Source organism: Alosa sapidissima, chromosome 9, assembly GCF_018492685.1.
Source record: "Alosa sapidissima isolate fAloSap1 chromosome 9, fAloSap1.pri, whole genome shotgun sequence".
Lineage (NCBI taxonomy): Eukaryota > Metazoa > Chordata > Actinopteri > Clupeiformes > Clupeidae > Alosa > Alosa sapidissima.
In genome coordinates this window covers 9,082,445-9,096,629 of record NC_055965.1, presented here as the reverse complement: position 1 = coordinate 9,096,629, position 14,185 = coordinate 9,082,445, and the positions used below count along the sequence as shown (strand labels likewise).

Genomic DNA, 14,185 nt, shown 5'->3' with positions numbered 1-14,185 from the left:
AGGCAGTGATTCCATGCAAAGGCTTGGGCTTCAGGGCCCCCTGACCCCTTGGGCCCCCGGGCCTGGGCCTGGTAGGCCCGTGCAGTAATCCATCCAGTGGAGAAAGACAGAGAGATTGGACAGAGGACAGAGGAGGAGGAGGAGGAGTGGAGAGGGGGAGGTACGTACCCAGGTGAAGATGGAGAAGAAGGAGAAGGTGATGGCGGCACGGGCGGCGTCCCCTCCCTCACGCAGGGGGTTGTCCTCCAGCTTGGCCACCTGCCATTGGTTGGCCATCAGACAGAAGCCTACGAACCACATGAACGACCAGAAGGCTGCAGAGAGAGGGAGAGCAAGAGAGAGAGGGGGTAAAGGGAGAGAAAGAAAGAGAGAGGGGGAGAGAGAGAGTGGGAGAGAGAGAGGGAGAGGGGGTAAAGGGAGAGAAAGAAAGAGAGAGGGGGAGAGAGAGAGTGGGAGAGAGATAGAGAGAGGGAAAGGAGGTACAGAAAGGAGGGACAGAAAGAAAGAGAGAGGGAGAGTCAAAGGAAGAAATTGGCGGGGGAGGGGGCCTAACCCCAAATGCCTAGTTTTCTCCCTTGTTTTGTCTCTGGTTTATATCCCTCGTTTGTCCCTCACTTCCTGGGTCTTTCTGCCAGGATTAGAACACAGACGAGGGACACCGGGGACATTCAGGAAGTGGTGTCCATCACAAGGCTCCTGTGTGCCTGATGCTGCCTGCTGCAGAGGAGTTTGGAAAACACAATAATTGGAGCGCTGACATCTCCCCAGAAGGAATGAAATGTTCTCAGCGGTCTGCGTCGACCGGAATCAATGCTAATTGCATTAGCGCTCGGTTATGCCTGAATGTGGTGTTTATTGTGGGCTCAGATGAATACTAGAGCATCGACCTCATAACACATTGAATCGTCTGTTGCTTCACTGCCAATAGGCTTTAGAGACTCTTCCTTTGGACTGTGCATCTGTCAGTCTCAGTGTGTGTGTTAGCGTTTGTGTGTGTGCCACCCCCGCCCTCACCTTGCCTGTGTCAGCACCATGCTAACACTTCTATTGTGACCGGACGGACAACAGCGTCTGTGTGTGTGTGTGTGCGCGCTGCCTGCGTGGAGCGCTGAAGGCTCCATTGTCTGCTGGTGCTCAGTTACTCTGCGCAACGGTCATTCATTATTCTTAATTGGCTGGCCGGAAGGGACACATTACCAGACGACGGTGCACAACAACCGGCTGCTAATGTCAGAGTCAAAGTCCTAAAAAAGCCCAGCAGGAGACACAACAGAGTTGGAGTCTGTGTTTTTGAACATGTATTGTGCTATCGCTATCATTTAGCTCACGACAGCATGAGGAACAGTATTGTGATATGAATTTTGGTTGTCATTGCACATTCTTAGGACACATTAACTCCTATAGACAAGCTTGTATTTTCATTTCAAATGAGTACAATGGAGTGACTGAAATGAACAACTGCGACATGAAAACAAAATGACACAAACATTATTGACATCTACTGCACCTATTGTACGTGAGATGCACGGTGGCAGTCAGCAGCTGTGTATGGTGAGGCATGTTAGCTCTATGGGAGAAGAGCAAACACAGTTGTGAACGGACAGCCCCAGCACAGCCATGCTGTTTGAGCCTCACATGTGTTGACAGAGGGCGCTAGCAACCACCAGAGCACCGGCCATCTTTCTTTTTTTTATATATAATTATATTTATTTGATTTCATACATGTAACAGAAATTGCTTATACCAGTACAGACATATTAACTATTATCAATGTACAATCCTACTCAGGCATGGTATTCCCATTCTGTTACTCATACACCCATGCACCTATATATACCTAGGACACCCATACCCATTCATACTCCATACATACCTATATACCTGCTAGATGCCCTAGCACACACACACACACACACACACACACCGGCCATCTTTCTAAACAATCTCCACTTGAGCCATACCCACACAAGCAGACAGAGAAGTCACGGAAAGTTACAACTTAACTAACCTTTATGCAACACATGGTGGACTTAACATTTTCATTCATTAGTGGGCAGTCGTGGCCTACTGGTTAGGGGCTTTGGGCTTGGAACCGAAGGGTTGCCGGTTTGATCCCCGACCAGTGGGAATGGCTGAAGTGCCCTTGAGCAAACCACTTAACCCCTCACTGCTCCCCGAGTGCCGCTGTAGCAAGGCAGCTCACTGCTCTGGGTTAGTGTGTGCTTCACCTCACTGTGTGTTCACTGTGTGCTCTGTGTGTTCACTAATTCACGGATGGGATAAATGCAGAGAACAAATTCCTTGTATACGCAAGTATACTTGGCCTAGAAACCTGATTTACATTTTACATTATTTTGATTTACGATTTACAAATCGGAATTTGTGCTAGGTCTGTGATCTAATGTTTGGAGACAAATTTAAATGGTCCATTAAATGATCATAATTTTTCGACCAAACAATACACAATTTCAGCCAATCAGAAATGTTGTTTCAGGAGAAGTGGTCTATTTAGATTGGATTGAATTGGATTGGATCTCCATCTTCAGCATATTATTGACCTGATTAAATGACCTTTGGAGCACATGCAATGAAATGCATATTTTTTCAGGCGAGTTTTGACGGTTGTACCAGAGACGCCGACGTCTGCCAGCACGGCCTTCTTGCGGTCCTTCACGCTGCTGATCTGGGGGAAGTAGATGTCGAGCGCCAGGAAGGCCAGGCAGGAGACGAAGGCCATGGTGCCCATGCTCACGGCGTAGTTGCAGGCGTTCTGGTTGCGGTTGAAGATGCAGTGCTCCTCCACCTCGTCGGGACGGTTCACGTAGCCCTCGTTGGCGATGCTGCCGAAGATGACGATGGCAAAGAGCTGCATTTGAGAGAGAGAGAGAGAGAGAGAGAGAGAGAGAGGGGGATAGAGAAATGAAAGAAGAAAAGAGGGTGAATGGAGGAGAAACGGGTGTGCATAGAGAAACACAAGGGGAGACAACTATGTGAGCAAGTATTTCAGTGTTCTTGCTCTGTTGCAAGGGTTGAACATGATTTCATTAATCTCATCAACAAGTCACGAGGGACACAAAGAAAAGAGCTAACAAACAAAGCCAAAAAACACCAGAGCATATGAGAACATATGATAACACCACTGTGCATTTCAATCTAAACTTCCAACATCAGTTAAGTGCAGGTGTCAGAATGAGTTGAAAAAAGAACCACAAACTGATAAAAATGTCAGTTAGCCAACGGCTCAAGGTTCCTCTTCCAAGGTACCACTTCTGCTGTGCAGAGAACCCACACTAGCATGCGCCGCCTTCACACCATGACTCTTTAAAATGTCTACGGGGCCAATATTCTCTTGTCAGATAAGGCTTAGTGAAATGTATTTTTGGCTCAGTACCTCAATTTCATTTGGTTCTAGTTTAAATAGGCCTAGCTAAAATATGAGAACAGAGTGTCTATAGCAACAACTACTGCTGCCAGAAATCCATCTCCAAGGAGATAGAGGAGATGGATTTTCATTTGAAGTGTCGCCTGAGGAAACCCCCCTACATCACAGAATGTGCCAGTTTGTGTTTGAATGTGCGAGTGTGTGTGTGTGTGTACCATCGTTTGGGGATTAGCTTGTGTGTGTGTCTGTTTGTTGTCTTCCCCTGCAGGCATGTGTTTGTAAACAGTGCTGTATGTTTTGTCATCCCCACATGTCTCTTGCTCTGCCTCTCTGTGGGCAGCAGATAATCACAGGGTGCAGAGGTGCACAGGGGGTGAGGGTGTACGTGTGTGTGTGTGTGTGTGTGTGTGCGTGTGTGTGTACGTGTGTGTGTGTGTTGGAGTGGGGGCACTCTAGTGGGTTTGCAGAGCTCTCCTGCTGTGACTTTGGCTCCACCGAGGTCACATACAACTGATTGTAAAACGATGCATGCTGCTGTACCGTCTACAGTGACCCGCCTCACTGGTCCCAGGTGCAGAATTCTTAAATAGCCTCAAACTGTGTGTTTGTGTGTGTGTATGTTGGGGGGGGGGGGGGTCCTTCATTATTTTTAATGTAACATATACTGTAGACATATAGCATTTTAAAACAGGACTTCAATTTCCCTTATTGTACAGTCTCTCTGGCTCTGTGTGTGTGTGAGATGTCTCTGTAGCCTCTATCAGAGTGAAACCCTTGGGTACTGGGCTCCTATCTGGCTGGGTCATTGCCCCCTCCACTACCACACACACACACACACACACACACTCATTAGGCCCTCAGTGAAAGAGCCAGGAGGATGGAGGGATAGAGGGACAGAGGGAAGGGAGGAGGGTGGGAGGGAGGTCTATTTTTAGTCACTCTGCTTCTCTCTCTCCTGCTGCATCATTGTGGAGGACTGCAGAGAACTAAAGGGTCAGCCTCCATTTACAGCAGCCGTGCATACGTGCGTAAGAGAGTGTGTGTCGTCTCTGTGTGTGTGTGCGTCTGTGTGTTTGTGTGTGTGCATGTGTATGTGTCAGAAGTCATTTCCCCCATGCAAATACAAGATGACTCAATTCAACAGTGACAGTGAAGTCAGAGGCCTACAGGAAGAGATGCATAATCAGTCCAGCATCTCACTTGCCTAGAAGTACACCATGCAACAGCATACAGACACTGGCAATGCAATGATAACGTATTTATATTTAGCACTAAAACATAGGAGGGGTACCGACCAATCCCACATGAATGATGATTCCATCCTGTGCAAAATACTTTTCTCTTTAGAAGAGAAGAGAACAAAGTGGCCATCTGTTTTATAAACCAACAAGAGCTCATTAACTTCCACCAGTTGAAAGAAAAATTGTCATTGAGAAGAAACCAGGCAAAGTTGCCACAGTTTTTCTGAAATTTATGTTGATTTTGTCCCTAGAATTAGGTTAGATTGCCTTGAATTTGTTCATAGTTTCTGTCTTAAATCTTTCAGTACACACTCTGTTAGGCCTATATGTTCAGATAGTTTGGAAGCTGAGGTACCCTGGAAATCCAGAGTTCTCGCGAGAGCACAATTTGAATTTGCTCAGTGAGTCACTCCGGCAATGAGTAATGATGCTCATTACCTATGCCCATGGAACCGAGCTGCACCAATCACATCGGTGGATCTGATATAGGCGGGCCAGAGGCGAGCTAAACAGATGGTGACAGCGCTGCAACGTCGTCGAAGTCCGGAATCAGTCAGTAAACATTGGTCGTAGTGTTATCCAATTGCGTGCATTGATATTTTCAAATGCATGCTTGGTGCCACTCCTCGAGTTGGGCATTTTTTATTATTCATAGCCAGGCCCTTAAATCTTTCTAGATTTGGGTCTGGATTTCCAGGCTAAAGCTGAGGAGCAATAGCCTAGAAATCTAGACGTGCCCCTAGCGGCAGCAAATTACATTTGCTGCCAGGGCTAGTCTAGCAACTCTCCGTTGGCTTGTGAGCTCCAGAAATCGAAACTTAATCAGGCCAATGAAATCGTGTATAGAGTCGTTTGGTTGGCTTAACATAATGATTGATGGCAGAGTTGCAACAATTGCGTCCTATTGCGTGCAGAGGGAATTTGAAAGACAACTGATTATCCCGCCCCTCGGACTGAGCACTGCAAACGGTGAGTGCCCAGACCCTACATTTTAATGTGGGTCTGGCTCACCAGGCTAGAGGAGCAACAGAGGAACATCTCCGACTCTCTTGCTGAGCCAGCCCCAGTACTCACTCCCAGCATCAACACCTGATGGTGCTGATGGTTTGGCCATAACCCTGAGACACAGCAGGTACAGCCATCTGATGCCACACATGGGAGTCTGCAGTACCTCTCACTGCCCTTTTTAGTCTCGTTGAGTCGTTGGGTCTGTTTTACTGTCTCTTTGTGTCCCTGTGGTGAATTCGTCACGACCCTGCCGGCACATTTCACAACAGCTTGACACATTCTGACTGAGAATGGACTGGCTGCAATGGAATGTTCTAGCTACCTAAACAAACAAACAAACAAAACACTTCCGGCATGCTCTGACGGAGACTGGGTCCTCCTATTCACCCCCAGGGACAAAAGTGTGCCAGTACCCCCTTCTTATGTGTGTAAGTGTGTATACGTGTACGTATATAACGCACGTGTATAAGTGTATACAGCTTTACAGACGGTGTCCAGCATCAGGTGTATAAAATCAAACACACTGACAGGAAGTCTCCACCAACAGACATGAGGTGTTGAATGAGCTATGGAAGATGGCATCACTGCGAGATGGCGTGGCGTCCACACACACACACAGGGCCGTGGGGAGACGCACCCACGGCTCGCCGGTCCGCTGCCGGACGCTGGTGATGACTCATCCTGGCCTCGCCATCTGACAATCAATCCAACAGACACATTTCTGCTTGGCAACCACCAGGAGAGTGTGATAGGATGAATGCACAGGGATGGGTTGGGCGCAAGAGAAAATGCACCGTGCTCGTCTTTTCAAGGTTTGCATTATGCTGATGCATTACAGTGACAGTGGGGACTCGGGACATTCCGGTGCCTTTGGCTTGATGGAGACATTTTTGGAAAGGTCTTCTCTGGGTTCAGGTTAGCAGCAATGTCCTTTGAGATATGGCTTGACAGGAACCCACCCTACACATGCACAAATTAATACCCAGCCAAAACTAAACAGGGAACATCATCACCCATTACTGATCATTTGACTGGAACAATTCCTTGCAGTTATGCCATAGCCTTCAGAGAAATACAGAAATACTTGATAGCAAAGGAGTGTCTGTGTGATAGACAGAGAGAGGGGTTGGGGGGGATGGTAAATCCATATTAATGCTTATCACATTGGAAAATGTTGGTTGGATATTCTATGAGCATGTGGAGTACATGCTGTTTTATATATATACACACACAGACACTGAACAGCACACACACACACACATGAATACATACTGTCCTAAAAAGCTGATTTCAAATGCACAAGCGTGCCCTTGCATCTGGGCCGGGAGTCTAAATGAGATCAGTGGCGGTTTGGGCCAGGCCTGCCTGTTCTCTGATTGGGGGAGATAAATGCTCTCTGTCAGAGCAGAGCAGAGAGGAGGGGGATGGGGGGGGGGGTGGGGGTGGGGGAGCAGGACTGGTCTCATCACATGGTCGCACTCAGATTGAATTACCAAGCTATTTATTTTCTTCTGCAGCCAAAAATTAAGGGCCAGATAGGAGGGGGGAGAGAGAGAAAGAGAGAGAGAGACTGAGAGAAAGAGAGAGAAAGTGCTTTGTTCATTTGTATACAAGATGCTATTTTGTCCAGGCACAAGATTGATTCTCTCTGATCTCATTCCTCTTTCTGGCTCTATCCTCTTCTTTCTGATCAAGTGAAGGACTTTCTCGCTCACCTGTTGATGGTGAGGTGGCTAACTTCTCTCCAGTCCAATTGTATCTCTCCTCACACACACATAGACACACACACACACACACACACACACACACACACACACACAGATAGAGAGAGAGAGCTTCTCCCCTGGCTGCATAACTCTCTGAGGTCCACATGAAAGCAGGCTTTGTGGCGAGTCCATGGGGTCCTGATCTTGTGACCATCATTTGACAGATGAGGGAATTTCACTTTACACATTAGATTAGTAATGTAATGTAATAGTAATTAGTTATGTATGTGTGTATGCATACCTACATGCATTTGTGTGTGTGGATGATGCCAGGTGTGTGGGTTGTAGCCTATGGAGTGTGCAGCATACATAACATGCTTGTTTCAGTGCATAGTACTTTACTGTGACTCATCTTTTGCTTTGAGTCATAACTGTTATTTATTCATAAGGATGTGTGCCTGTTTGAGAATGTTTAGAAATGTAGTTGTATGTGTCTTCATTTAAATTCCAATATTTTCTTAAAGAGTGTGCACACATTTGTGTGGGAGTGTATCAGACAATGTGTGTGTATGTAAGTGTGAAATGTGTATACTTATGTGTATTGCTTCTTTGAGTGTGTTGCTAACCATCTACAGCATGTGTGCATTTAGTGCGTGTGTGTGTGTGTGTGTGTGTATGTGACACTACCACAGTCCACAGGTCTGTCCAGCTGCGGAGATCCGAGTCTGCTGAAAACCCCTCTGAGACATCAAGGTCATTAAGCACGAGTAAAATCAGGTTTCTAGGCCAAGTATACTTGCGTATACAAGGAATTTGGTCTCTGCATTTATCCCATCCCTCAATTAGCGAACACACAGTGAGGTGAAGCACACACTAACCTGGAGCAGTGAGCTGCCTTGCTACAGCGGTGCTCGGGGAGCAGTGAGGGGTTAGATGCCTTGCTCAAGGGCACTTCAGCCGTTCCTACTGGTCAGGGATTGAACCGGCAACCCTTTGGTTTCAAGCCCTAAGCCCTAACCAGTAGGCCACGACTGCCTCAGTCTCCACAAGGGGATGCATTAGCACGAGTTAGCACTGCAGCCCCAGGCTGTCAGAGACTGGAGTGGTAGTATCAGTGTCCCTTCATGTGACGGAAGTGTCTTGACACTAAAGCTTTACATCCGACAGTGGAAGTACATCCAATGCCAAGGGCTAGGTTGAAATTCAATGCTGGTTTGCCTTTCTTTCTTTCTTTCTCTCTCTCTTTATTTCTAGGTCTTAACTTCCTTCCTTTTTTCTCTGTTGGTGCGTCGTCGTCAACGTGTCACCGGGGACTACTCGGCGTTGCCATGGAAGCTGCTAGGCTGCGCTAATGGCGCTGAGGGGAGTGGAAGAGGCAGCGTCCTGACGACGGTGTCACAGTGATTTGTGTCCCAATCCTCTGCAGAGTGGGCTGGTAATGGATGCGACGCGACACGCTACAGGGGGAAGATGTTCGTCGCGCAGGGGGAAGAAGATGTTTGTCGCGCAGGGGGAAGAAGATGTTCGTCGCGCAGCGGGAACAGCCCATTGTAGCAGACTTCAAGTGAGCAGACGGGCCATTAGAGAAGATCTTGGTGCTGACAGGCCTATAGAAAATGGGTGGCATTTAGAAAGGTGGTTTAAGGTGGCCTCTGTTCGAATGAGGACAAGGCTTGGCACAAGAAAAGATCAGCACCAAATTAAATGGACGGGCCAGGGACCAGCTTCCTTGAAATAAGATGTCCTCAACAGTCACTGAGCACAAGAACAATTATGTCAGCAACACGAGCTGATGTAGCACTGACTAAGAAGATATTTGTCGAAATCTTGATTTTTTTTTTCTGTCAGAAGTTAAGCTGCTGGTCTTTCCAGGGAAAGAGATTATAAATGGAAGTGGACATCAAAGATCAATTCTTCAGATCAATACAAGCAAGCAGGCTCCCGGTTTGCTGTGTTTAACCATGCTGATGTGTTATACTGTAACATCAGAGGCCACACAGGACAAAGCATCACAATATCTTTTCATCTTTCTGTCTCAATCTCAATGTGTGTGTGTGAGTGTGTGTGTGTGTGTGGAGGCGAGTACAAAGAGTACAGTGGTAGGCCATAATAATGACTGTATTGTAGGCTACAGCTTGCAGGTAAGAATGCCACTGAGACTATTGACCCAAATGCAGTAGCGGCAACCCTCTGCAGATGCAACTGGCCCAGAGCACAGCTCTGATCAATATGAATAAATACAGTAGTCTCTAGCTCTATAGACCCTTTCAACAATAAAAACAAAAACAATGCTTGAACGTTCTATTTGGGCCCCAATCTACTTCCTCTGCATTAAGATAACATATGGAATGTTAAAAAGAAAGTCTTATGGGGCCAACTATGATGCTGATAATGGAACTCTCTTGAAAGGGTCCATAGAAGGGGAATCACACTACTGAATATTAGTTTTCATCTTCTGCAAACATCAAACAGTATGTAACAAAGAGATAAATATATAAGACAGATAAGACATCTGAGTCTGACCAAAGACTATCGTGTTTAATTTAATTTCAGGGAACGATGAAATCATTTATAGTTCTCAGGCAAAATGCAATTTGTGGAAAGGAATACTGATGAAGGGGGTGATCATCTTTAATCTTGTGTCGGGTTAGCGTAGGCCTACTGTAAACTTGCAGGACTAACAGTCCTCACCACAGGTCTCCATACATTCACTGATTTACATGTGTAAATGATGCCAAATAACTGAAAAGGCTTTGCAGTATATATATTTGTTCAACAAAAGTAAAAATATATGGGCACTGGTGTGCAAATTTGGAGGAGGGCAAGAAGTGGTTCTCTGATCAAGTGGTATTTACCCATATTTCTCTTTTATGTCAAGGCACTGAACAGAGACATGAAGATGTGATTCTAAATAAAGTATGAGACAGAATCTGCCTTGTGTGACATGGAAACCATTGTGCCAACTGTCCCACGCTTACTCATCATGTCACTTACAGTTTGGCCATTTGGGCCTCTCTGCTTTCATAACTCCCTTCACTACAATGCCTGTCTGCACACACACACACACACAAACACACACACTTTCTCTCTCTCTCAGATACATACATACACACACACACACACACACACTTTCCTGACAGGGGAGTGTTGCAGTGCATTCCTCAGGTCTACCTGCGTGCTCGGAGTTAGACTGTGAGACTAACGAGCTATTAAGGGGGTTACACTCAGCACAGTTTTGACTCCGAAAAAAAAGGACAAGAAATCCTTCACCTGAGCCTGTGGTTATGTGGTCTGGTCTTCCACTTCCTACAAGAAATTCTGCTATCATGCTGTCAGAAAAGGGAACATTTTTCAAAAAAGCACTGGTGGTTTGTTTGGGGAAATAACTTCACAGCCAGTACAGACTACTTGAACTGTGAACTGTGTTGCCTTACAAATCAATACTCTGGTGCGTCCATCAATCCTGCTGCCACACCCTATTTAGAGGGACGACCGCACAGTAAACTATGAATGAAGGCATCAAAAGAAAACATGAGGCTGTGCACACACACACACACACACACACACACACACACAAACTAATGACAGATCATCTGAAGGCTTCCCCTCCCACCTTGTAGTCACTTACTCAGTCACTGTCACAAGTATTTCATTACAGTGACATGACGAGCTGCCAAGAACAGAATCAGCGACGGACTGGAGAGGAGAGAAGTGGAGGAATGGAGACAGGACTGGAGAGAAGAGAAGTGGAGGAATGGAGACAGGACTGGGTAGCAAGCGAGGAGGACGCTACAAGGGAAGCCTGCTCTCTCTTGTCCCCCTCCTCGTCCCCAACAACACACACCTGTACATGAACATCTCTAAGCTGTCTGCCTACATTTAAACCCTAAGTGGTCCATGTGTGATCCTTAGAGGAAATGATACTACTGACTTAAGTAAATTATACATTTGTTTTTCATCTATCTATCTATCTATCTATCTATCTATCTATCTATCCTTTTCTGTGACTCACATTGTGACACATCATAATTGACTCCTCTCCTTACCAGAGCAAAGGAGAGAGGAGAGGTGGCACTGAGCAGTGCTTTGTCTGTGCTCACCATCTCCCAACATGGCCATGCCATTTGATTCAGAGGAGCTTCCTGTGGTGACCACATCAAGCTCTACTGGGATTTCTTTTATAAGCAGACACTAATTACACAGAATGCATACACCTACGTGTTACGCCAATCAAATCCTGAAGATGGATACAGTAATCAGTATAATTCCAACGTGAGAATGAGAGTGAGTGTGTGGGTACATCATAGCCCGAAGAATGAGAGGGAGTACATCATGGTGCAAATTACAAGGTGGTTTGATCCTCCATTTAAGACCTTGACTTTATTGTTGTACTGTCAAAGTTCTATGTGTTAATGTAAGGGAAAAAGCCAATTTCCATTGTATCATAAGTATACCTGTACATCCTCGTCTATACTGCATATATGTGTATGAGTGTATACCGTGTATGCATATGCATGAGTGTATACTACAGTATGTAGGCATATGTATTAGTGTATACTATGTAGCCATATACTTATAAATACCCAGGTTTATGTAACCAAAGAGTGTGTTCAAGTCCAACATCTCATGCGATCCATGGATTCCCGTTTGTTCCTTGGAGTTTGCAAATGGAAACTGTGATGTCACAAGACACTTCCCTCCAGCCTCCCTCCAGGGAAAGAGGTGTGATTTTGAACACAACATGGAGAGTGTGCAGTGCACTCACTGATAGAGCTCAACTAAGCATGGCTCACAAACAGCCCTTGGGTCCAACAGGTGGGATCCTCTCATTACAGTATGTGCAAATCTGGCATCGGCTAACCTCTCTCTGTTTTTCAGTGTCTGTGTTCAAATAAGGCTGAATCTCTTTAAGAACGCGATAAGTGTTTTTATATGATAATAACCAGGGGGTGGGGGGGGGGGGGGGTTACTGGTCTCAGTTGCCTTGTGGTGTGTGCTGTGTGTGTAGCAGAGTAGGCCTTCATTTCAGATCCTCACTACCACAAATACTAGAAACTGGAAACTGAAAAAATTGACCCATAATGTGTCTTTCTACAGCAAGTTTTGCTTTACAAGTACTTTAATGTGATGGTCCTGACTTCTATTGTATATTGTTGTAAATATGATGTTTGGTATTTTAAATTGAAGGTCAGTGTCCATAAGGAGGCATTAAGGATTTACAAACTTGTATCAGCAAAATGAAATTCCTGTTACATCAATATAGTCACATGACCTACACAGATGCATGTCTCTGACTTGCAAGTGCTTCCTAAACTGCTATAGCAATACACCCAGACAAACTAACTATAATTTTTAACTAGGCCTAATTAGTGATTATAGAAAGGTATTTCACTGATTAATCTGTCTGCCACCATGATATTGGCGAAAGTGTTCTTGTATGTCTTTAACATGAATACAAAAACATTCTCCTTCAAAAGAAAGACCTATACTACAGTTAGGCACATTGTATGACGGCGTTATCACCACTCCACAACTACCAGAGTCAGAGTTTGCTGTAGTCAGAAAAAATCGGTAGGCCTACCCTATAATGAAACGTCGTGTCGTCGGGTCACTTCAACACGCCTGTGGCGGTAGCGCACAGAAACTAGATGACTTCTCTGACAGATTCGTAGGGCGGCGACAGAGCCTCCAACACGATACAATAACATAGTCAATGTTGGACACAATAATATCAATATGAGTAGGCCTACTGAATTCATCGGAGGTACCTATACACATTTCAGCTATATCTCACCAAAACTCTGCTGTAGATCGGAAAGCTGGCGTTAAGTTGACAACATGAAAGCAGCATGCTGTGTCCATACCATGCCTTTAGCCTATACCCAGCGCAATATGGATTCTAACTGGTTACACCGTGAGATCCCGACACAAAATAGGCTAATGATGTAGGCTACAGCTTAAGGTCACCCACAGCACTCGATGTTTACAATATAGGTCGGACAGGCTAACCTACACAGCCAAGGCTACGTATTGGATTGGAACGAATCTCACCCAAGACACTATTCGGAGAATTGTGTGAGGCTGCTGGACGAATGTGATAGGGTCGAAGGCTCCTCCTGCCTTCCCCGCTCCGTATGCCATCCCCTCCATCTTCTGCCTGTCTGATGTCTCTCCTGTCCGGATTCGGTGCGAGGTAGCTCCGCGGCCAATTGAAGCGAGCTCGTTAAGGACGTGCCTTTCTTGTCCTCGCTGTTATCAGTTCTTCGGCTTTACACAAACAACGCTACTAACAGCTAATTAACCAATTATTCACTGTTCTGCAAAGCAGCTCTCTTTCTCTCTCTCTGCATGTAGGCTACGGTATCCAGGAGCACAAATCGTTCATTTCACACTGCCTCCGATTGGGTCTGTTGCCTTTACGCACTGTCGTTTCCCTCTTGCTCTCTCGTGATCCGAGGACAAGGACTAGGAGAGGGGTAGGCGAAGGGGTTGTAAAATGTCGAAGCGGCGAAACCGGTGGCAAAGCGCTCCAGTGCTCACGCGCCTCGCTGTCAAACCGTCGGGCGCGCTTTTGACAAATACTCTCACGCGCGCCCCCAACTATAGCGAGTAAAAAAAACGAAAAAAAAAAAAAAAAACACAGGACTCAGCTTTGTGTGACAAGGTGGATTAAATTGGAGGGAGACGAGAAACCTCCTGCAGTTGGTAAGATGAGAGGAAAAATCCTCTAGGAGGTCCAAAGTTATGCTTTCACATGACCAGCATGTTTTCACTCATGATGTCTCACAACGCTGCTCAAGGAAGGAAGGAATGGAGTAACCCGAGGTAGGCCTACTCCTCATGTGCTA

The 14,185-nt window shown here is 45.9% G+C and overlaps 1 protein-coding gene across 2 annotated transcripts in view; it reads right to left on the bottom strand.

The window, feature by feature from the left end:
* Window positions 1-14,022, bottom strand: part of LOC121719356 (synaptogyrin-1-like) — a 16,962-nt gene extending 2,940 nt beyond the window's left edge. Inside the window, exons 1-3 of one of the 2 annotated variants that reach the window (XM_042104849.1) lie at window positions 13,389-14,022; window positions 2,629-2,866; window positions 169-314 (exon numbers count right to left, since the gene is read on the bottom strand). In XM_042104849.1, the coding sequence (XP_041960783.1) occupies window positions 169-314; window positions 2,629-2,866; window positions 13,389-13,487 (483 nt within the window). In that variant the 5' untranslated portion in view covers window positions 13,488-14,022. Of the gene's footprint in view, window positions 1-168; window positions 315-2,628; window positions 2,867-13,131; window positions 13,258-13,388 lie in introns of those variants that run through there. The other variant, XM_042104850.1, reaches the window with a different exon arrangement.
* Between the last annotated feature and the right edge of the window lie 163 nt (window positions 14,023-14,185).